Source organism: Panthera uncia, assembly GCF_023721935.1.
Source record: "Panthera uncia isolate 11264 chromosome B3 unlocalized genomic scaffold, Puncia_PCG_1.0 HiC_scaffold_1, whole genome shotgun sequence".
In the NCBI taxonomy this organism is placed as follows: domain Eukaryota; kingdom Metazoa; phylum Chordata; class Mammalia; order Carnivora; family Felidae; genus Panthera; species Panthera uncia.
Genome location: NW_026057582.1, coordinates 111,672,448 through 111,697,468, shown reverse-complemented (window position 1 = coordinate 111,697,468; position 25,021 = coordinate 111,672,448). Strand labels below are relative to the sequence as shown.

General features: G+C 36.2%; 1 protein-coding gene and 1 pseudogene across 5 annotated transcripts in view; both read right to left on the bottom strand.

Moving 5' to 3' along the window:
* NEO1 (neogenin 1) overlaps positions 1–25,021 on the bottom strand; it is a 236,624-nt gene that overhangs the window by 89,537 nt on the left and 122,066 nt on the right. For all 5 annotated transcript variants that reach the window (XM_049613834.1, XM_049613836.1, XM_049613835.1 and 2 more), the window contains 2 exons: positions 19,285–19,439; positions 17,599–17,719 (listed from right to left, as the gene is read on the bottom strand). In XM_049613834.1, coding sequence (XP_049469791.1) covers positions 17,599–17,719; positions 19,285–19,439 — 276 coding nt within the window. The remainder of the gene's footprint in view (positions 1–17,598; positions 17,720–19,284; positions 19,440–25,021) is intronic.
* Positions 10,028–17,571, bottom strand: LOC125910123 (40S ribosomal protein S3-like; annotated as a pseudogene).

Sequence of the window (25,021 nt, the reverse complement as noted above, 5' to 3'; positions counted from 1 at the left end):
TACTCAGTAAACGCCAATCTTTTGAGCTGGTACTAAATAATCCGGCCTATCTGGATTCTGGGATGTATATTCTTATATTCCTGCTTTCTGAAGACTGGTAAACTAAGCTGCTTGGTATTCTTCAAATGCACTTTGAGCCTTCTTACTTACACATCTGAAATGTCATCCTCTCTCATCTTTGTGTAACCTGACCAATCTACAGTCCTGCTCATCCTTCTATGTTCAGCTCAAATGCCATATTCTTCAAGAAGCCATCCTTGTCCATCAAACTAAGTAGCAATCATTTTTTTCCACTCAGAATTACAGCAGCGTTCTGGCATTTAGCACAGCTGGCACTACAGTTCTTTAGACTCATAATACCAAATTTCTACCCTGGTATTGTTCGTGGCTTTTCAGATTCAATAGATTGGCAATAATTGGAGCGACTGTAGAATATACTGTCCACAGCCAGATAACTTGGGAGAGTGAAAAGAAAGCACTTTTGGTAGTTATGCTGAGACAACAGACATCAACTAGGGCTGTCTCAGGCACACCAGATGCATGGTCACCCTGCAAAGTGGTACACATAACCAGCCTTGTCAGTAAGTACAACAACAGTAGACTCAAAGAAATGACCTTGAAATTAAGAGAATGTGGATGATCTTTGTCTTAAAAACATTAAATTTGCTAAAGTGGCACAGTGAATTCTGAAACTGAAAACATCGATACCAGTCCTGACTTTGATGCTAACTAGCGACGTGATACAAGGCATGTCACTTAACTGAGTCTCCAACTCAGCTAAACTGGACTCTATGATTTTTCTTTCTCCTGCTGGCTGCTGGGTAACTAGGAAGCTCTATTTACACAGTACACACACTCAATAAAATTCTTATTGGTTTTACAAATTTTCTTTAATATTTTAATAAACTATATGTAATTGTCTTAGCACTTATATGACATGATTCATCTCCCAGTGGGTGGGAGGGAAGCTCTAATAGAAGATATTTGAAGATAGGAAAGTATTTGGAGATAGTTGCCAAATACTTTAAATACCTACTTTTTCTCTAATAGTATTTTGTTCTTAAGAAATAAACTCAAAAAGTTTTAAACTATCCTGAACAAAATAAAAATCACTATGTATATAGACCTGATTGCAATATTCCAAATTTAATTTTTAACAGATTTTTTATTTGATTTTGCAAATACTTACAAAACACTGTCCTTCCCTCCCCATCTTCAGACACTGCCAACTCCATTCCTCACATCTGAGCACAATTAACAGATTGTTGTGTAGATTTATAAAACTTTCTTATAAGCATATATACATCTACAGAGGACCCTTAAACAACACAGGTTGGAACTGCATGGGTTAACTTATACATGAATCTTTTTTTCAATAAATATATTAGAAATTATTTTGGAGATTTGTAAACAATTTGAAAAAACTCACAGCCTAGAAATAATAAAACTTTATAGCCTAGAAATATCCAAAAAAGCAAGAAAAAGTTAGATATGTCATCAATACATAAATATATGGAAATACTAGTTTATTTTATAATTTACTACCATAAAATACACACAAACTTAAAATACACCAAGGTAAAAGTAATCAGAACTTAGGCACAGTCTGTATACATGGTGCCATATGCAGTTTAGAGAAATGTAAACAAATGTAAAGACAGTATTAAATTGTTACTGCTGGGGCACCCGGGTAGTTCAGTGGGTTAAGCATCAGACTTCGGCTCAGGTCATGATCTCACGATCATGCCCTGCGTCGGACTCCGTGCTGACAGCTCAGAGTCTGGAGCCTGCTTCAGATTCCGTGTCTCTCTCTTCTCTGCCCCTTACCTGCTCACGCTCTGTCTCTGTCTCTCAAAAATGAATAAAGTTAAAAAAAAATCCCTTCAGGCTCCCTGCTGTCAGCATAAAGCCCGCTTTGGATCCTCTATCCCCCTCTCTCTCTACCCCTTCCCCACTCACATGTGCTCTCTCTCTCTCAAAAATAATACATTAAAAAATATTAAAAAATAGTTTAATGCTTTAAAAAATTTTTTTTAAATAAACTGTACCTATATAAGATCAACTGCAATATATACTGTACTGTAATAATTTAGTAGCTATGTCTTGTTGCCATTGTGGTGAGCTAAGGTATTGCAAGTATCTGCTTAAAATGCTGTGTGAAGCTAATGACAGTTGTGTAACACCAATCATCTCTGTGTAAGCATTCATCTCTCCAGCAAATTGTGTACTGCAGTAAAAAGTCATCTCTCATGGTTCTCACAATTAGTAAAGTAAAGTTTTTAGGGAGTCAAAAGTTACAGGCAGATTTTTGACTGCACGGGAGTTGGTGCCCCTAACCCCTGTTCAAAGGTATTGTTCAAATATCCTTCTATCTTACCTTTCCCACAAATGAAATCAGCCTACATATACCTTTCTGCAACTTGTTTAATAATATAACTCAGATATTTTCCATATCTACCTTATATTTTAAAAGCTACCTAGTAATCCATTGCATTCATGTTATTTAATCAGCCCCCTTACTAACTGTATTGACTGAATTGTTTCCAGAGTTATCCTGGCCTAACATAACTATCTTTAAATATTTGGTAGCTATACATGCAAGATAAATTATTACAAATAGAGTTATTTGATGAAAGGGCATATGAATTCTAAATTATAAAACTGCATTTCAAAAAAATTTACACTGCCATCAAGAACATGAAAACACAAGTCTCCTCATATTCCAGTCTGATGATAACAGAGCAGGTAAAAAAAGAAGAAGAAGAAAAAAAGGAAACCTGTAAGTACCAGCATGTCCACAAATTCCATTAAGTCATAGAAAAACATGATTTCATTTCTGCAAACGAAAAGGTTAATCATGACGTGTACATGCATGTGTTAAGTATAAAATGTGCACACACATAGGCTTCTTCTAAGGCTCAAGTCTCAACTTACATATCCCATCAGAAAGGGCCTCTTTGTCCATCCTATTTAAAGTAACTCTCAGTATACCCTCAATAATTCTTTATCAGAGCGTAAAGGATTCATTTCCTTTAAATAGGCATAAAATCGATAATTACTTTATTTATTCACTTGCTCAATGTCTGTCTATGCTTAGAGTGCATAAACACTATCAGGGCAGAGAATCATGCGTGCCTGTTGGCTATTTCACCCCCACCACTCAGTGCAGTCGAATATACAATTTTAAATAGCATATAGAATTTTGCTCAACAAATAGTTACTGAATAAATACACAATGTTTGCGAACATGGGCTATCTCTAGGAAGTGAGATTAAGGGAAGGGGTAAAAGGTACATTTACTTTTATTGCAGTCAATTACGCATTCTTTTTACAGCGAACATGGATTATATTTATTTAAAACTATTTTGTGCAAGTTTAGTTTTAAGCAAACCATTTCAGATGCCTTGCAATCTGGTCACATAAGATTTTTTTCCTGTTTGCAAATTTAAATGATCTAACTGAATATTAAATAATTACTGTCTACTTGAAAAAACTCTCAAACCTTGCTTCATGAAGTTAACCTTTTTATTTTTAATGTTTACTTATTTTTGCAAGAGAAAGAGAGCAAGAGTGGGAGGGGCAGAGAGAAAGGGGGACACAGGATCCAAAGCAGGCTCTGTGCTGACAGCAGAGAGCCCAATGTGGGGCTTGAACTCATGTACCATAGGATGATGAGCTGAGCTGAAATTGGGACGCTTAATAGACTGAGGCACCCAGGTGCCCCCATGAAGTTAACCTTCTATTTTCATTTTAATTTAATGTTGACTACTAAATTCCCATTCAGTAGCTTTGCCTTTGTACATTCTTTCAAATTACTATTACCCTAGAGTTACAGAGTGCTTATGATTTACAATATGCTTTACATATACAGCTGACCCTTGAACAATATGGGTTTGAACTGCACTGGTCCACTTACACACAATTTTTTTTTTAAATAAACACAGTATAGTACCTGAAATGTATTTTCTCTTCTTTTCTTTTAAGTAGGCTTCATGCCCGGCACAGAGCCCAATGTGGGACCTGAACTCGAGACACCAAGATCAAGACCCGAGATGACATCAAGAGTCAGAGGCTCAACTGACTGTGCCATCCAGGTGCCCCTCCTTATTATTTTCTTAACAGTTTTTGTCCTCTAACTTACTTTATTGTAAGAATGTAGTCTAAAATACACATAACATATAAAACATGTGTTAATTGACTGTTTACTGCTAAAGGCTTCCAGCAAACAATAGGTTATTACTAGTTAAGTTTCTGGGGAGTCAAATTATATGCAGATTTTTGATTGTGCAGAGGTCACTGCCCCTAACCTCCATGTTGTTCAAGGGTCAATTTTATTAGTCTATTTGCCCCTCAGAAGTGTGCTGTGTAGAGATTACTGTTTATACTTATAGATAAGGAAAATGATACTCAGAGAGATTAACTACCTCATCTGTAGTGGGGCTGGGACATGAAGCCAGTAATTCAGGTTGTCTGTATGAGGTTTGTGTCATTATACACATTATGGCAGGTAACTGGCAACACCTCAGTCTTTCTGCAAACAATGTATCTATTTTAATACAAATAACTATTTATATTTGTTTGAAATACCTATTTCAAACAAAAATATTCAAAATGCATCTCACAGTTAGTGCATATATTTCTGTAACAGCTGCATTTAACAGAATATTTGAGTGATAAGGAAGTCATATAATCTAAATCCTCCATTTTACAGAAAATTAAAATCAGAGAATTTCAGTACCTGATCCAATCATTCAGCAAGTTAATGGCAGACAAGAACCAGAACCAAGACATTGACATTAGATGCATTTTCAGTCACATTAAGTTCCTGGACATGGAATTCATGATTAAGAAGTCAAATTTCATCATAGTTGTCTTGAGTTAAAACTTTTCTTAAATTTATAATCACTGCTACAAAAAGGTAAAATAACTGGTTAGAATTTATCCTTTGATTAAAATCAACACCAACTATCATACATCCTAGCGCTTCAGATTTAAAATATTCCACTAATGACTAATGATTTCCTGCTACCTAGCCAACTTTTAATCATGCCAGGCCTTAGTCACTTATTCCAGAACTTCTATTATTCAGTATTTACCTTAGATACTACGTGGAATTTTTTGCAAATGTTTCTGTCACACACAAAAAAAGTGAGGTTCAATATGTATCCTTATCTACCATGGCCATAATATCCTAGAAGTCATTTAATGAACTGGTGAAGTATGAATTTCCTTTACTAAAAACAAGTTCATGTTACTCCCTTTTCACCAGCCCATCTTCCCTTACTGGAACTACAACTGACAAGTATCAGACCTGATATGAATGAGTGTACAAAGAAAAACATTCTTGTGTTTTTAAATTTAAATCTTACAAGATAATTTTGGAATCTATTTTTAAATTCAAAGTGACAGGAAGAAAGGTTATTAAAAAGTTAATGGACAAAACACATTTTACTTAATTCTTACTACCTTAACTGCAATACTTCATAATGCCAATACTTAAAGTCATTCAGTAGACAATAAGACATAGAAAGTACTTTGGCACAAAATGACAGATAATATTAATTTAACTGGCAGCAAATAAAAATAATACTGCTATAACTATTTTTAAAACTACAAGAGATTCTAAAATCGACAGTTGCTGTTCCTAGAAATGCATAAAGTAAATATTAAAAACAGCACGGGGGGTAGGGAGAGAAGAGAGGGAAACAAACCACAAGAGAATATTGAATGATAGAGAACAAACTGTGGGTTGATAGAGGGAGGTGGGAGGGGGATTGTCTAGATGGGTGATGGGTACTAAGAAGGGCACTGGTTGTGATGAGCACTGGGTATTGTATTTAAGTGATGAATCACTGAGTTCTACTCATGAAACCAATCTTGCACTGTATGTTAACCAAAAAATTTTTTAAAGTACTCCCACACACATGAAATTAAATATTTTAAGAAAGTTATGCTTGGCATTGATTCATATTGCATGAGAAATAGAGTAGAATAATGACTACTAGGGACTGAAGGCAGGGGAAATAGGGAAATGTTGGTCAAAAGGTACCAACTTCCACTTACAAAGGAGTAAGATCTGGTGCTGTAATGTGCAGCATGATGACTCTAATAAACAATACTGTTGTATTGTTGAAAGTTGTAGGAGGGGTGAGCTCACCATGTTCTCACCAGAACAATAACAAAATGGCGGTTATGCGAGGTAGAGAATGTGTTAACTAACCTTACTGTGCTAAACATTTTGCAACATGTACAAATCGTCACATTATATACCTTAAATTTACACAACGTTGAATGTTAATTATATCTCAATAAAGCTGGAGGAAAAAAAAGAAAGGTATGTTTCAAACATACTCATTCTCAAATTCTAATTCCCAATTAGAAATTCTGTTTTCTAGTGTTGTTGCATACATGTTCCATATATTTTAATTATAATTACAAAGTTTCATTTAACATTCCAAGGTGATAATTAGCTTAAACCCGAACCATCCAAATTATATCGGAGGCCAACTGTGGGTACTCGAAACTACCTTCTTGCAACGAAGCACTAGCCAGCAGACAGTAGCCAGTGGGCAGTAGAAAATTCCCCCTACAAAAATAAGGCTCAGTCTCAAAGACGCTCAAATACTTTCAATATTATTTTTAAACCTGATGCATGAAGGTAAACATCATCTTAAGATTCTTTCCACTTTCAATAATTTACTCCATGGGGTTTCTGGTATTTAAACGTCTCTCGGATGTTAGCCACAAAGATGTGCTAGCAAACTCTCTTGTAGTTGGTAGTTTTTCTGTTAACAGCTCCTCTCTGGAGTCCGTCTCACCATGACACATCGAGTTACACGCTACGTCTGACGTTCTTCTGTTACCCTTATATCCTTCACTCTCCTGCCCTTCTTCTGCCTTTCTCTACCTACCCCCACTTTTTTCATTTTAAAACTTTTAACTGAAACAGACTTCCAGTGACCAGAAATAACTTAGGATCACAAAGTATCAGGGTTGAACGATTCCTATCATTTATGTCCATGTTCAGCAAACTTCTGTAAAGGGCTAGAATGAGTATTTCAGACGTGGTGGGATATGTGGTCTGTGTCTAAACTACTCATCTCTGCCATTGTAGTGTGAAAACAACTACAGACCAGACACAGACAATCAGTAAACAAGCGTGGCTGGGTCTCAAAGCTTTACTTCCAAAAACAGGAGGTTGGCTGGACTTGGCCTGTGGGCTGTTTGCCAACATCACTTTTGTCCATCCACCTTTGAATATCTCTACATCAATGTATCCCAAATTGTGCCCTTTAAGATATTAATGTGTACATAAAAACAGACAAAAGCTCCATAGTCAAACAGATTTGGGAATGCTATATACTTGCATTCTACTTTACTCTTGGAGATTCACAAGGTAATGAATGCAAAGGGAGAGGCTCCAAGAGGGCCAGTTTCGATCCTTCCTCCTCCAGGCTGCTCAGGCCTCTAGTACTTGTCCTACCAAATCAGGAGTAGCAGTGAGTCTACTGGAAATTGCTTTGTTCACTTCCTGCAATACAACCCAACTCTTATGAAGGGAAGTGTTTGTAATTCTATGACGTTTTTGGCAGAAAGTCCTCAAAATTATGTGTTTGGTGTATTTTCTAAATTTTAGCACTGAAAGATAGCTTTAGTATTAAGTTAAAAAAAATAAAACCTTTACTGATTATAGAAGGAACATATGGTTATTTCAGAAAACTGACAAAATATTAGTATCCAAAGATAAGCACTGTTAACATTTTGGTATGGGAATGTCTCCATATGTGTATATAATTGTTTAACTAAATTCAGATTATTTGGTATACATAACTTTCTATTTTACTTCTCTACTTGACATTACATCCGGAGATTTTCCTGATGTCATTAAAGAGTGTTCAAAGACACGGTTTTTAATGGCCAGATAACCTTTCCATCACAATGTTGTACTATAATTATTTTAACTACTTCCTCTATTTTGGGACATGTAAGTCATTTCCTATTCTTTCTCTCTTTATCCCTATCTTTTTCTTTTTAAAATACAAATGCTGATATTAACAGTCTTTGTCCAAATCATTGATTTCTTCCTTAGGAAAAATCCTAAAAGGGGCGCGCCTGGGTGGCTCAGTCAGTTAAGCATCTGACTTTGGCTCGGGTCATGATCTCACTGTCTGTGAGTTCGAGTCCCACATCAGGCACTGTGCCAATAGCTCAGAGCCTGGAGCCTGCTTTGGATTCTGTTCTCCCTCTCTCTCTGCCCCATCCCCGCTGGCACTCTGTCTCTGTCTCTCTCTCTCAAAAATAAAATAATTTTTAAAAAATCCTAAAAGAACAATTAATGGGTTGAGTCAGTAATGTTTAACATATAATTGTCAAAATGGTGTTAGTAAATGATGTAACAATTTATATTTTTGCTGAGTGAAAGCAAAGCACAACCCCTAATCACACACTAACCATTATAAACTAATAATTCATTAGAAGATATAAAATCTTCATTAGGCAAAAATGGCATCTCCCTGACTTATTCTTGTATCTTTGATAGTGAAGTGGAACATATGTCGTGTTTAGAAATTATCCTATCTTTGCTCTATTGTGAATTGTAAGCTTATGTTAGTTACTTGTGTGCATTCTTACATAGTCAGAATATTAAACTTCTTCCCTACCTTGTTTCTTCTTTAATTTAGTTATACTTTCTATGAAGAAGAATTAAGTTTCTACACCCTAAAATACCAAATTTCCATCTGTATTCTCTCTTACCTCTTTTATATGTAAAAGCAAATGGCAAGACTCTTCTGTCATCTTTCAACATTTTTATGGATTCAATTAAAAGTTTAACTCTCTCTATATTTTATTTTGACATTAAGATAAACACATAATGTAATTATTTACAAAACACCAATTATCCGCATATCAAGTAATCCAGGTTTCTTTCAATCCACACTGATTTGTGATTTCACGTTTTCATACATTCAAATATAAAGTGCTATTTCTGCTATATAAATTTCTTTTTCTAGCTTCTTATAGGCCATATTTTTAAAATGATGTGTATAAGACTGAGATAAAAGATTTTCATTTTCATTTTTTAAAAATGTTTATTTTTAAAGAGAGAGAGAGAGATGCGAAGGGGCAGAGAGAGGTAGACAGAGGATTTGAAGTGATCTCTGTGCTGACAGCACAGAGTCAGATGGGGGGCTTGAACTCACAAGCCGCGAGATCATGACCTGAGCCAAAGTTGGACACTTAACCAACTGAGCCACCTAGGCGCCCCAATAAATGCTATCTTTAAATAGATAAAATAAGAGGCTGAGATGTAAGTCCATAGAAAATTGTGGTGATTTAAGGTAGAAACAAGAATGAATTTTTTGATTAAGAAAATAACACATGGCAAGAAACTTACCCAAAGATTATAGTGATGGTATCCATGCAGATCTTCAAGACAGTATGCAAAGATGAACTTTAGTTGACTAAGACAATAGTCTGAAGGCAAAAAAATATGACTAGACAATATATGATCCCCTAAAACTCCACTTACTAAAGAGAGAGTTAGGGAGTTTTAATTTACAATAGTGTGAAAGACTGCCACATAAAAGTTGGGGACAAAATATTCACTACATACAAGAAAATAAAATATTTAGCTGCCTTAATTTATAGCAAGAATTTGATTAAAACTCTTAAAAAACCTAGCAAAACCAAAGCCTGTCATGTTCTTCCTCAACCCTTTTCCTGAGCTTCTGACATGAACTGCTCCTGATTCTAGACATTTTTATCTAAGTTTTCTTCTATTCTAACCTAAACTCAACACTCCTAACCAAACTAGCTCTATTACCTTCCTTTTCAAATTTATTGGCATAAAGTTGTTTCTAATATTCCCTATGTCCTCTTAAAGTCTATAGGATTTGTAATGACATCCTCCTTTTCAATCCTGATACTGATATTTTTTTGTTTTTCTTGATCAGTGTAAACATACTCCAATTAAATTTATCTTTTCAAAAAACTAGTTAGTAACTAGTTAGTAACTAGTAAACAGCTGTTAGTACTGTTTCTGTTTCATTTGTGTTCTTTATCATTTTCTTCTTCTGAATGTTTTAGATTTAATTCGTTTTTAATCTAGCTTTTAAAAGCTTCCTTCAAAATGCCACTTTATCTGCATTCTACAAATTTTGATAAGGAGTATTTTCGTTTAGTTAAAAGTATCTTCTAATTCCTCATGACTTGTTCTTTGACACATGGGTTATTTAGAAGGCTGTTTAATTCCCAAAAATTTCTGAATTTTCTAGTCTCTGTTATTGAGTTTTGGTTCTAATGCCATTGAGGTCCAAGAATATACTTTGGATGATTTAAATGCTGTTAAATGTTTTGAGACTTGTTTTAAGGCCTAAGCCATTTACATTTAATGCAATAATTGATACATAGATTTAAATCTACTATTGCGCTAGTTGTTTTTTATCTGTCCATTTGTTCTTTGTTCCCTTTTTCTCCTCTTTTCCTTATTTTAGACTAATTTTTAAGATTCCATTCTATTTCCACTGTTTACTTATTAGCTAAATCTCCTTCTCTACTTTTTAGTAGTTTCCCTAAGTTTTAGGATATGCATTTTTAAATTATCACAGTCTACTTCATATGTTATAATTTGATATGTAATAAAGGGATCTTACAACAGTTTATTTTTAATCCTACTGTACTTTGCTCTGTTTTGTCATACATTTTAATTTTATAGGTTATAAACTATTTTTCTTTAGACCAGAGATCAGCAAACAAGGACCTGCCACCTCTTTTTGCAAATAAAGTTTTACTGAAAAGTCGAAGTTGATTTATATGGTTGATTTCATGCTACAAGGGCAGAACTGAGTAGCTCTGACAGACACTGGCCCATAAAATTTAAAACATTTATGGTCTAGACCTTTACTGAAATATCGGTGGTCCCTAGTTTAGATAGTAAGTTATTTCATTAACTGCTGAAAATAAGAAAGAATTTTATATTTACTTTTCTGTTTTTAAACCACTCTGGCCTGTTTTGTTTTTTTGTGAAGACCTGTAAGTTTCTGTCGGGTATCATACTACTTCTACCTAAAGAACTTTAACATTACTTGTAGCACAGGTCTGCGGACAATACATTTTCTCAGCTTTTGTTCTGAAATGTCTTTATTTCACTTTAATTTTTAGAAGATATTTTTTGTTGGGTATATTATTTGGGTTGACTTTCTTTCCTTATAGGACTTTAAAACTGCTCCACTGCCTTCTGGCTGGCACCATTTCTGGTAAAATGTCTGCTGTAATGTTTATTTTTGTTCCTCTATGTATTTTAATTGGCACTATATTTATTTTCTGTGTGCAATACAGATTTCCTTATACGCCACGTAAAGAAAACCATCTCAAATATATCCCTGTTCTAAACCTATAATCCCCAACCACAGATGAACTGATCAAGGTGCTTCAGCATCGCCAGATTTACTCCCCTACAGGATATCCCTAGGGTTAGCTCTGCTTGGGTCCTCCTGTTCTGGCTCTTGCCTCACAATCACAGGTGAAACCAAGGGAAAACCCAGAAGCATTATGAGCCAGGCAGTCCTAAGAATCAATCAAGTGATATTCTTTTCGTGCAAAAGAATCCTCAGTCCAAATAGTGGATGCAAAGTCTATTCAGGCCATGTGTCTTTTTCAAAGATTTTATTAAAGGTTTTTACAGAGCAAACTCTAGATCCAGCTTCCAAGGAGACCCTGTTATGCTGTGGGTACTGGCTACAGCATGGCAGGTAGCTCTGGCTTCCAACTCTTGTGTTCCAAGATGGGAGTGGTGGGCAATAACTCATCTTTGGGTTCCATAGTGCTCACATGATCAGGCAGGGTCTTTGTGGGGCCAGTCTTGCCATGTGAATCCCAGGGAAGCATGATCTTCATTTTGATGCCCGGCACACTCTGTCAGAGCAGCGCATGGCTATACAGCAAGCAGTGTCGATGTAGTAGTTAACAGGTTCCCCACTGTGAATCATCAAGCCATCTACAAACTTCACAGATTTGGTCCTCTGTCCTCAGAGTTTCCCAGACACCACATCACAGCCTTTGGCCTCACTCTCCGTGATGAACCATACGCTATAAGCAGGCCCTCCGCACAGCAAGGCATCCTAGGAGTTTTGTAACACAGAGACTGCCTGGGCAATAGCATGCAGACCTCCAGTGGCCACCTTTTTAGCATAAAGCTCTACATTGCTCTCAGGGGAGCCAAACCTCTTCTGAACCACAGTGGTCAATTCCTGGATCCACCAGCCCTTCTCACCAAGAACATTCTGTGTCCTGGTGGCCAAGATAATGATTTCAGTCCTGGTTGGTGTAACTAAGACCTCACCTCTGGAGGAGCCATCTTCAGCCAGCTCCAAAGTGACAAACTCGTTCAATCCAGCTTTGAAGAGGCCAACGGCAACAACCTTCCTCTTCTTAGAAATTCGCACCATCTTGCCACTGTGTGCCACCGAAAGGAAAAAGTCCTCTGTATCTTTTTAAAACTTTCTGGCTGCCTTCAAGCCTTCTTCATTATGTTTGGTCTTCAGTAATTTAACTATGATGCATATAGGTGTGTCTTCCTTTATTACTACTACTACCACTATTATTATTATCATTAGCTTGTGTGGGGCTATCTTAGCTTCTTCTTTGACCTGTGGTATGATCTTGTTCATTTTTTTAATTCAAAAATTTTGGCCATTATCTATTCAAATATTTATTTTTTTCTGTTCTGTTCTTGTTCTCTTCTCTTTGTGAGGCTCCAATTTGTTAAACCATCTTATATTTTCCCATCTGAGATACTCTGTTCATTCTTTTTCTTTTATTTCAGTTTAAATAATTTATATTGAACTATCTTCAAGTTGATGGACTATTTTCTCAGCTGTCGTGAGTCCAATGATCACCCTGAGTAAATGCTTCATCTCTGATACTATTATTTTTAATAATTTCCCTTCCTCTGGTTATAGAACCCTTTCACTCTCTGGACAAATGCAAATATAGTATCTTCATGGTTTCCATCTTTCTGTCAAAATTCCTCCTCTGTTCAGTCATCTACCTTTTCTACTAACTCCTTTAATATACTAATAATAATTAGTTTAAAGTCCCTGTCTGATTGTTCCAATATCTGGGCCTCATTAATTTGGTTCTGTTGAATGTTTATCTATCAACAATGGGCCAGTTTTCCCTTGCTCTGTTTATGTCCAATAATTTTTGATTGAAGGCTGAGCAGAGACTGAGATAATTATTATTTGCACTTGGAACATGGCATATCTATTCTGTCAAGCCATTAGTGTGAAGGAGTTAAATCAATTTAGATAGGAGTTGAACTCGGTATAGATTTTACTATTGTTTTAGTTACCTTCAGCACACCATAGATTTCAAATTCTTCTAATGGTGGACTACCATTATCTTGTGCTTAAGAAGAGAGATGAAGGAGAGTTCTTCAATTTACCTGTTTTCCTCTCAGCTTTCAACTATTTCTACATAACTCTGTGACACAGGGATCTCTATATTCTTGACCTTCCCCCAGCAGTAGAAAGCTATTGCTCGGTGGTAGGGCAGGTAGGATTTTCAATTGTCCTTGATCAGCCTCAGTATTAGGCAGGTCCTGCGCATCAGAGGGTTCCTCCCTCGGGAAGCAGAAGGGTTTGGCTTCTCATCTTCCCCCCATAAATTTATGAAATAAGGCTTTTGGCCCCTCCTGCACTGGTTTGAGGCTTAAAGGAGTTTGAGTAAATGAGAGGGGTTTTGTACCTATCTATCAGCAGCTACAGATTACCTCTTTTACCTCTTCACCACCAAAATGACTGTTCTTTTTTCTTTTTAACGTTTATTTATTTTTGAGAGAGACAGACAGAGATAGGGTGTGCATCGGGGAGGGGCAGAGAGTGGAGGGAGACAGAATCTGAAGCAGGCTTGAGGCTCCAAGGTATCAGCACAGAGCCTGACGTGGGGCTCAAACCCACAAACTTCAAGATCATGACCTGAGCCGAAGTTAGCTTAACCGACTAAGCCACCCAAGTGCCCCCAAAATGACTTTTCTCAAGTCTCTGACTTGCCTCCAGTCTTCACAATGAGTATCTTGTGGAGTTCCAGGGATATGTATTTGCAAGCCTGTATGAACTTCCCTTTCATCTGGGGCCCTGAGGTATTCCAAACTAGTTCATGCTTAGTCTTTAACTATCACATAAAACTTTAGCTGATTTCTTCTTATCCACTCTTACAGCAGCCAACTCTTTCGTGCTCTGCCAAAGGTGAAACAATTAATGACCCATTCCTTAGGGACAGGAGAGTGTTCAATTCTTTGGAATTTAATTTACTTGGCTGCTTTGCAAGCTCAGCTCTCTGATGGACTCAGAAAAATTATGATTTTGTAAATCATCCAGCTTTTTTATTGTAGGTGAGAGTGGGATGTTCTATGTCCACTATCTATACCTGAGTAGAAGTCCCCTTCCACTTCCGTCCACCTTCCTTTTCTATTGTGGAAAGGCATCACCACTCTTCTAGCCACCCAGAAAAAGCCCGGGAAGTATTTCTGACTTTTCTATAATAATGATAATGTTTAATATCCAATCAGTTGATAAAGTCTGGATTAAATAAATCACTAATATATATATATATATATATTTTTTTTTTTTTAACGTTTATTTATTTTTGAGACAGAGAGAGACAGAGCATGAACAGGGGAGGGGCAGAGAGAGAGGGAGACACAGAATCTGAAACGGGCTCCAGGCTCTGAGCCGTCAGCCCAGAGCCCGACGCGGGGCTCGAACTCACGGACCGTGAGATCGTGACCTCAGCTGAAGTCGGACGCTTAACCGACTGAGCCACCCAGGCGCCCCATATATTTTTTATTAGGATCCTTTCTATTTTTCTAGTATAACTACTTACAGTGGTCTTTTTATAACAATATTCCTTCGACTAGATGCCCCCTTCAATCTGCCACCTATTTCTTTTCTTGGGTGTGTGGGATGGTTGTATTTTCATTTTTTGGCTTTTTACGTTTTTATTTTAATTCATTAGTTAGCACACAGTGTTATATTAGTTTCAGATGGACTTCTTCTAAATAAACCTGACTGTATCATCAGACTGCCTAACTACAGTATTGTTTTGACTATTTACAATCAAGGCCATGATCAATCTGATCTTATTCTGTCTTTACAGGCTACCTTCCTACAGGTATAGGTATTCTACTCTATTTCCATACTGACCCAAGCCCTTTTTTTAACATTTGGAAATCTTATAATTCAAGGCCTATTACAAAGGGGACACTTTCCATGAAAAAACGTCCATGATCGCACAGACAGAATTCCTCTCTTCCAAACTATATGCTGTATTACTGCCTTATTTGTACTATAAAAATAACACTTATTATGGACTAGTATTAAATTGTACACATCTCTTACATCCTTTACAATATTATAAACTCCAGACAGAGATCAGACCTTATAAACTGTTATATTCTCTTTTTAGCTTTTCCACATACGTATTTATCTTGCAAATTAAAAAAGCAAAATCAATAACATGCCACTTCCTTCCTTATAATCCATGCATTCTTAATTCATCCCTGACAAGGCTACTAGAAAATTTTGCCAGCCCAGAAACGTTGTCTGGTTTTGAAATGTTGTCTCAAAAAGGAAAAAAAACACACACTGCAACTATAATGATCATGCCACCCATTTTCAGAGGAAAACCCAAGTAGGTTTAGCTTAGGGACCTCCTGGCAAAGCCAACCATCTTTACTATTAAATCTGTAATGGTGATCCCAAACACAAATATACTGAAATCTCTTTATTTATTAGTTCCACGTAAATCACCCCAAGAGACTCACAAATTTTACCAAGGGAAACCACTGCCGCTGATAAAAAGAAACAAGCCTATCTACCTTCGTGCCTGGTTTGGTAATCATACTCAGGCACTTTGCCAAGATGGAAAAGTAAGAAGTTTCTACTAAATCATTTTCAATAAATAGGGAAAGGTATAGTCACAAACAGATACAGGAAGAAAAAGAACAGCTCCAATATTTTATTCCTTTTTGTAACAGTACTCTTAAATACATTTTCGAGAAAGAGCATGTAAAAATCCTCTATGCTATTTTAGTGAAAAGCCGGGGTGGGCGCCATCTTTGCCACTTAGCTTTCCCAACGAGGCTCTGTGGCTGGGGCCACACTGGAACCTGAGCTTAATTGGACTCAGATACCAGATGACATGTCAAAAGCTTTATCTTCTCCATGTACTCTCGAGAACTGCACAAAATGAAAAATGCTCCTTGCTAAAACAAACAATACATCCAACAGGTATCCTTATCAATTTGACACAGAACTGTTATCCAACAATTCAACTTCTAGTAATTTAGTGTGAGAAAATAATCATGTAAAGAAGCTCAGCACAGCACTGTTCATAATGGTAAGACATAAGAAACAATTTAAATATTAATAGGGAATCACTTATACAAAACAAAGTGCATATATACTGTTCAACAGTGGAAAATGTTGACATAGATCTATGTGTTTACTGACATGAGAAGATGTCCACAGCATGCTGTTCTAAGCAAATGTGTTATTCAACCACATACACATCTGTTCATGCTCATATGTAGTACTCCTGGAAGGCACGATATGGGGCATGTGCCATTACCAATTTATTGCCTCTCAACTCCGAAGTCATACTTTATTGCCTGCTCTGCAAAAATGAAGCTGGCCCGTTTATCTACCTTTCCTCTGCAGCGGACATATGTTTTAAATTTTATCAGTATAGGGTGCTTCTCCCAACACTCCAACCTCTCAGGTGGTTTTGTAGCAGAAAGCCTTCAGGGAGACATCCCCTTGTGACTGGTCTTCTCTAGCACACTAGATACTGGGTTTTGAGCAGGGTTTGACAGCATAATAGCACAGCAATTACTCTGTTGTCCAGTGAGACATGGCCACACTCTCTCCAACACGGTCTGGATTTTAGTCCTGAGGGGTTGAACACTCTCTCTCACACCTACAGGTTGTGGCTGCTCTTTATATCTGCCATTCTTATATTCACTAGAGTTCTCTTTACTTCTTGCTAGCCAACCCTTTGTTAATTTAATCCCATTATAGTTCATAGTTCTGTGTATTAACGATCATCTGTTCAAATTATTGTGTGGTTTCCCCATCGACTTTGACTGATATAGAGTAGGTTTTTTTTCCCCCTTTTTACTTTTCAATGTTGTCTGATCTTATAATAAGCAATTTTTGTGCATGATAATCAGAAAAGGCAAGTTATTTTTATTTTGGAAAAATTTAATGTAAAATAAACATTACCTCAAGTAAAGTTTTTCTATTTTAATAGAGCAGAAATATATTTGTAAAATTAAAATAACTGAAATGTGAAGAACATTCATGTAAGTCTGTAATTTTACAGTTTTCCTTTTCAACATTCTCCAAAGTTGTGTTTTTAGGCCATTTTAAGCAACAGAAATTATTTAGACTGCTTTCTCTTCCTCTTCGCTATGCCATATACTGGCCTTTACAAACAGGATATTAATCATGGGGTATCCCAGAGTAATAGGTACTGTGACAGGTACTAGTTCCTCGACACAGTCAGCCTCTTTCATTTTACTATTTCAGCCACTCTTACCATGTTCAAGGATTATCAGTTGGGCTCCAGCTTGTACATTTCCAACATCATTCTCAGCAATGCATTGGTAGAACCCTTCATCTGATTTCACCAGACCCAAAACTTGAAGATTATGTTCCTTCTGAGAAAGAAAAACATAAACAAAATGTTATGATTCAACTGATGAACATTAGTTGAAAATCTCAAGAGGATGCTCTTTCTGGGGAGGAAGAACAAGTAAAATTGTATGATTCAGCTATCAAAATATCTGTCTATGTACCTGTTAACTGAATTTTATTGACAAGGTACTGATTTAACTGCCTAGTATAGGAAACACTGTAACTAACCAATTAAGAACTTAATCCTTATAGAAAGTAATACCTACAATGTTTGAAAACCTACATCTTTGTCTGGAAAAATACCTGACATACAATACCACGTGACCACAGCAAAAGTCTGAATTTATGAATTCAAGGCACTTTCTTAAAATTATCTCTAATATCATTAGTTGTAACAGATTAGACCACAATAAGTTAAGTGAGGCCACATATATACGGCTTCCCTTAAATTATAAAGTAATATAAATGTCAAATACTGTTGTTATTAATATGGTTTTAAGATTTTTAAGAATACTGTGAAAATGATAAAAGAGTAAAAAAATGCCAATTTAGCTGTAACACACTGCTTTTTAATTAAACACTTGTGAATTACTTTTTATAACATACAAGATTATGCACTTCAAAATAGAAACTATATTCTTACTAAGAATGAATCACTAATGAGAGAAATTTATAATAAGACATTATATCATTAACAACCATAGTTACTTCTGATTATTTCTATGAATGTCATATATGTACCTTAAGATATGAATCCTTATTACCAAAACCTAGACATTTCTATTACTAGGATTAAAACAATGATAAGAGTAGACAATATTTACTAAGCATTTAACCCCATATAAAAAACAAAAAACAATTAATGGCTCGGTATTCTTAAATAAATTTAATGCTATTTAATTCTTAAGGATTTTTTTTTATCTATTGTCACAACCCTGGGTCATACTTATTTTGAAGGGCCTAGAATCAGTATATATGAAGGACAGATGCTGCTCTTTGAATAGAGATATGAAGAGAGCAGGTGCACACACAGGATAATCATTACCAAGAAAATAGTGACAGCTGTCTTTAAAAGTGCTAGCATGTCTGAGTAGAAATACTAGACTGCTGATCAGATCTGGATCTTAGGCTTACTTCAACTACTGACATGCTATGAGATCCCATAAAAACTACCAAAACATGTCTAGGCTCAGCTTTCTTATCAGCCAGTGAAGAGATTACGTTCTGTAATATTTTTCTATCTTCATCTGTGGTACATAAACTGGCATGTGGAAGTCAACAGATCTCTTAGTGACTGCATTTAAAGACACGCAAAGGGGCGCCTGAGTGACTCAGTTGGTTAAGCGTCCGACTCAGCTCAGGTCATGATCTTGCGATTCATGAGTTCAGGCCCCATGTCGGGCTCTGTGCTGACAGCTCAGAGCCTGGAGCCTGCTTCAGATTCTGTCTCTCCCTCTCTCTCTCCTCCCCCACTCAAGTTCTGTCTCTCTCTCTCTCTCTCTCTTTCAAAAATAAACATTAAAAAAATTAAAAGAAAATAAAGACATGTAAAGGTTTCAGAGATAAGCGTCCTCTGAAAAATACTTACTACAATCTTAAAGTAATCACTTGGGATAACCACATCTCCATTCTTGACCCACTTCACGGTTGGAGTCGGTTTCCCAGTCACTTCACATTCGAATACGATATCCATGGACTCATGAGCATATATATTCGTCGGCTGTTTCAAGAATTCTGGTTGGACTTTAAAATAGAAAGGAAATTAGGATATTAATAAAAATAAATATAGCTAGCTATTCACATTTCAAATAATTTTTTTAAATCATAGAATTCACAGGATTTTTACTTATTATTTGAGGCTTTCACATAGTTTTACAAAAGCATGTAACATATATTCAAAACATTTGCTGGAACTCCATACATATCTTTACGAATTGTATTTTGGTACAATTAACTGGAAGGATAATTATAAAGATAATTTCTGAGATTCCTTGTTGATAAATATATATTAAGTGGACTATATTGAAGAAATTGATGATATGAATATTCTAAACTGTCTAAAAATGAGTATTAAAAGACTACTTCCCTAATGTTTATACCATTTCGGAAGAACCATAACCAAAATTTTTTTAAAAACTGAGAAAACTAACATTTTTCTTGTCAGTCAGCTGAATAAGTAACAACAACAACAACAAACACCAAAAAAAAAAAAAAAAAAACCCAAAAAGGGAATATAAATGTCATATTAGAGGCCTTAAGTAGTTCACTCATGTAACATCCCTCATTGGTAACATCCCTCATTGCATGATATAGTTTTCAAGGGTGGGAGAAAGAGTGGCAGGACCTTCGGCAGAAAAAGTCTGAACATTCCAGTATCTCTCTCTCCCTGCCCTAAAGTTGTAAATCACTGACTTACAAATAACAGAGGAAGACTGAATTAGAAGGATAAGAATAGATCATTTAGTCAACCTCCAACCTAACATTGCAATTTCCTATACAACATCCTTGACAAGGGGTCTCATTGATCCCTATTTCAAAATTTCAAATGATAAGCCTCCCTGTATCAGAAAGCAGCAAGTTCCACTGTAGGGTAGTTCTATCAAATGAGCAACCATGACAACAGCAAGGGTTTGTTTTTGTTTTTGTTTTTAATGGTTGAGCTAAAATGTGCTTAGCCTGCTGGGATTTTGATTGGGATTGTTAAATTTGTGGCAATTTGACATCTTAACTATACTGAGTCTTCCTTTCCCTGAATTTGGTTTACCTTTCCATTTATTTAGTTCTGTGGTTTCTCTCATCATTGTTGCCTAGTTTTCAATATACAAATCTTGTTCATACTTTTTTTAGGTATTTCCCTAAGGATTCTGGTGCTACTTTTTTCATACTTAATTTTTTATTTAGTTTCCATTTGTTCACTGCTAATATGATTTACGTATATAACTTTTTATCCTATGCTCATGCTGAACTCACTCATTAGTTCTAGTAGCTTTTTATAGACAATTGGGGGATTATCTACATAAATAATCAGGTTGTCTGTGAATAGAGACAGTTTTATTTCTTCTCTTCCAATCTGCTTTGGTCTTTTTTTTCATTTTCTTGCCTACTCCACTGGCTAGAGGGCTAGACTGGGGCAGGTCCTGGGAACAAATCCAGGGTTAATGAAGAGTAAGAGTAGAGTAGAGCAAGTAGGTAGAACCCCAGAAACTGGTAGGAGCCAAGGATGGAAAGAACACATGATCTTAAGAAGCAACTTCCTGCTCATCATCAGTCAGACCCATGGTACCCCAGCAGGTTAACTTTCCACACACAAGCTCAGGTCTGTGGAATCTAGAAGATCTCCTGTGGACCAGTCTGGCCCATGGCTGTGTTCTCTGGCAGCAATTATACCCTCTCTGAGGTCTGAATTGCAACCTTAGACTGGGATGTCCTTTTCCAAGTTTGTTTGCTCCTTTTGCTCTAGAGGTAGTACCTGATCCTTCAGTATTCCTTAGAGTCCTTTGTCCTTTTTAGTAGTTAAAACATTTTTACTAGTTAATAATTCTTTATATTAATATTTCTTTGTTCAAATTCCTGGTGTGATTTTTGGCCCCTGACTGGACCCGGGCTAATACACTAATGTAAGTCTCATACACGCTGCCAATATTTCTTCCCAATTTTTTCTTTTGTCTTTTAACTTAAGGCACCTGTTGTTCTACCAAAATTGTCAATTTGTATGTGGTAAAATTTATCAGTTCTCCCTTTTTTGGCATCTATATTTTGTTATTCTTGCTTCAAAGGTTTTCCCTGCCTCCATACTATAAAAATATTCACTTGCAATTTCTTCTAGTATGTCTGGGAAACAATCTGGACATCACCAAGTATCCAGCTTTACATTTTTCTAAATGGCAACCTCAGTAATCCCAATAACATTACATGATTTGAAATCGCTTTTTGGTTTTAACTTTAAAAAAAAATTTGTTTTGAGATAGAGAAAGAGAGAGAGAGAGAGAACGAGCAGGGGAGGGGTAGAGAGAAAGGGAGAGAGAATCCCAAGCAGGCTCCATGCTGGCAGCACAGAGCCCGATGTGGGGCTCAATCTCACAACCCTGAGATCATGACTGAAGCTGAAATCAAGAGTTTGACACTCAACTGACTAAGCCACCTAGGCACCCCAAAATCGTTTTAATATTAAAATCCTATGTATTCTTGAGGGGCAGTTATTTCTGGATACTATGTGGTTTCCCTGATCTGTCTATTCCTGCACTAGAACCAAAAACTTAATGACTGTAACTACACATTTTAAAATATTTATTTCCTCAAAACTTTCCTCATATTGTTAGTTCTTTGTTTTGTTTTGTTTTGAATTCCAGATGAATTTAGACTCACCTTTGGTCAAGTTTATCTGCTCTTTCTCAAAGAAAGCATACAAACAAGAACAACCCAGAGTTTTCATTTTAGTGCAATAAATTTTAGATGCAGGAAAAAATAACGTATTTTCAATCCTGAGTGTTCCCTATTTAAGATCAGATGTTTAAGCTTATTTGAATATTATTCAATAATGATTTACTTTAAAGACACTGCAATGACTGAAGTCAAGAGATTTACACATGAGTTCTGGTTTTACCAGTAGACATTTTGTTGGCCATGGGTTTCAGTCTGCTCCTATACTAAATAAGGAACTCAACTGGACTATTCCTAAATACACCAAGGTCTCTAACCAACTGCAACATCATGATTTTGGTTTATGTATCTGATGTATGATAATAGCTAACATTCACGAGTACCTTCCACTTCTTATCATTATCTCCCACAACAACCCTACTATTTAGGTCCATTTTATAGACAAGGATACTAACACACCGAGAGGCTAAGTAGCTCCATCAGGTCACAAGGCTTAGTCAGTGACAGATCTGGATTTTGAACCTAAGCAGTCTGACTTTAAACCCTATGTTCTAACTTTTTACTTTAGAGAAAGTAATAATAAACCCCATGTACTGTCATATAGCTTCCACAATTATCAACTCATGGCCAGTGTATTTCATCATCTATATCCTAACCTACCCCATGTCTTTCCCCAGGTTACTCTGAAAGCAAATCCTGGGTATCGCTTTATTATATGTATTTAAGTAAATTCCTCTATAAAACAAGAATTCCCATTTCTAAACAAAACTATAATACCATCATCAGGTTGGTATCTACAATAATTTCTCAATATCATCAATTAGCCATCAATTAGTTAATTTTACTAACTGGCCTACATTTAAAAAAATGATTTATTTGAATTGGACAAACAAGGTACATTCATTGGTATTAATCTGTTGCTTACATTTCTTTTAACCTACATGTTTCCTCTTTATCTCCTATCTTTGTTTGCAATTAATTTGCTGTAGAAATCATCTGCTCTATAAAGTTTCTTGCAGTCTGTCTTTTGCTGACTGCATGCCATGGTGGTATTTAAACACATTCGTCCTGCATTTAGCAGTTAAATGTAGAAGCTTGACTGGAGTTAGGCTCCTTCTTATTTTTTCAAGTCTATTTCATAAGTAGTGCCATGGTCCTTCCGTCAGGAGAGTTCATAACGTGTGACCATCTCTCTTTTTGTGATGTTAGCAGTCTTATATACTGTGAAATAATAATATTCTTATTCTGTCATTCCTTCTATAAAAAAAAAATCCCATCAATTATTTGGTTATCCTTAAATATACCTCTCAAAGAAAGAGCAGGATAAATGTTTGATTTCTTCCCTTATCAATTTTTCAAAATAATGGTCTGGCTCTCTAATATTCTCCCAACTGAAGGGAATCACTGAAGGGTTTTTTAAAAAGTACTCTTATGATTTCATGGATTAAAATAAATTTGATTTGTTTCAATCCATGCAAGTTATTATTCTTTTGATTCACAAACTATCCCCCTTTCTGACTACTGGAAGCCTGAGTCCACTGAAAGTTCCTGAGTCCTTTTTGACATGATCCTAGTGGTCTTTGGTATTTTCTGGTCACAGTTTTAGGCCCTATTTGTGGACAAAACTAGCAATTATATACTTTTTAAATATAAAATTGATCATGATTTCATTCTGTTCTCCAATTAAATTCAAAACCATAGGTTTTAACTAGATCATAATAATTTCACATCTGTATTTCTTTTCTCTCATACTAAAAATCCATTCTCACTGACACCAACTCATATGTTTTATCTTACACTCAGTAGGCTCAGAATAATGATACCAATGTTTCCACCAACAATATAATACCAGAAAGCAGCTCAAGATTTTTGTAGTTTTTTTTGTCCTCAGCATATATCCCATTAGATATATATGGTCCAATTGGCATTTTACATTTATTTGTAATAATAACTTTCTTTTTTTTAAATGTTTATTTGAGAGAAAGAGAGAGAATGAATCCCAAGTGGTCTCCATGCTGTCAGTGTAGAACTCCACTTGGGGCTCAATCCCACAAACCTGTGAGGTCATGACCTACACTGAGCCACCCAGGCGCCCCTGTAATAACTTTTACTTGGAATTGTAACTTTCTGTGTGGCTACACTACCAACTAGATACACATTTGGAGTCATTTGTTTCATTCTACTTTCCCCTTTCTGAAATTACTTCGTAAAATCTACAAAAGGAAGGTATACTCAAACAAGTCTTGCTTCTACCCCTGCTTTCTCCACCCTGTTCTCTCTCTTCCCCTATAGGTAGCCGTTAAAAAATTTTTTTTAAGGTTCAGCCTCCCATTTTAAAACTTATAAGCAAACACACACAATTTGTCCCCACCTCTCTTCTTCAGATTAAATAGTAATGAGGGAGTGGCTAAGGACAAAGTACAAGCTAGCAGACCACCCCCTTCCCCCACGGTGGGATACGTGTGATATTCCTCAGGCACTCCTTGTTGCCCAAGAACAAAGGAAAGGAAACAAAACAAATGGCCAACTGACAGAGATCACAGTCATACAGGACAGGAGTCTCCATCAGTTTGCAAATATCTTAGTAAATTACAAGAAAAAGGCAATCTTATCAATAACCTGATCTCCAGAAACTGTAGACTCAGTTTCCTGGAACTCTAACATCACCCTTCCATAGTGATGTAGGGAACACAGGCAAGAAGGAAATAGCAGGTAAAATTAAATTCCCTTATAACCTGCAGCCCATTGACAAATACTTGAGGCAAATACAGAATATAACATTTCTCCAGGAATCCTCTGCTGTCACAATGTTAATGCCTTACTAGGGGGGAAACAACCAGCTTGATAATAGCAATGCCTCAATTTTAAGAGTCCTCTTTAGCATGTCAAAGTCCCTCTGGAGGCCTCCCATATGCCTTTACCTCCCCAACTCCACAGTATAAAAC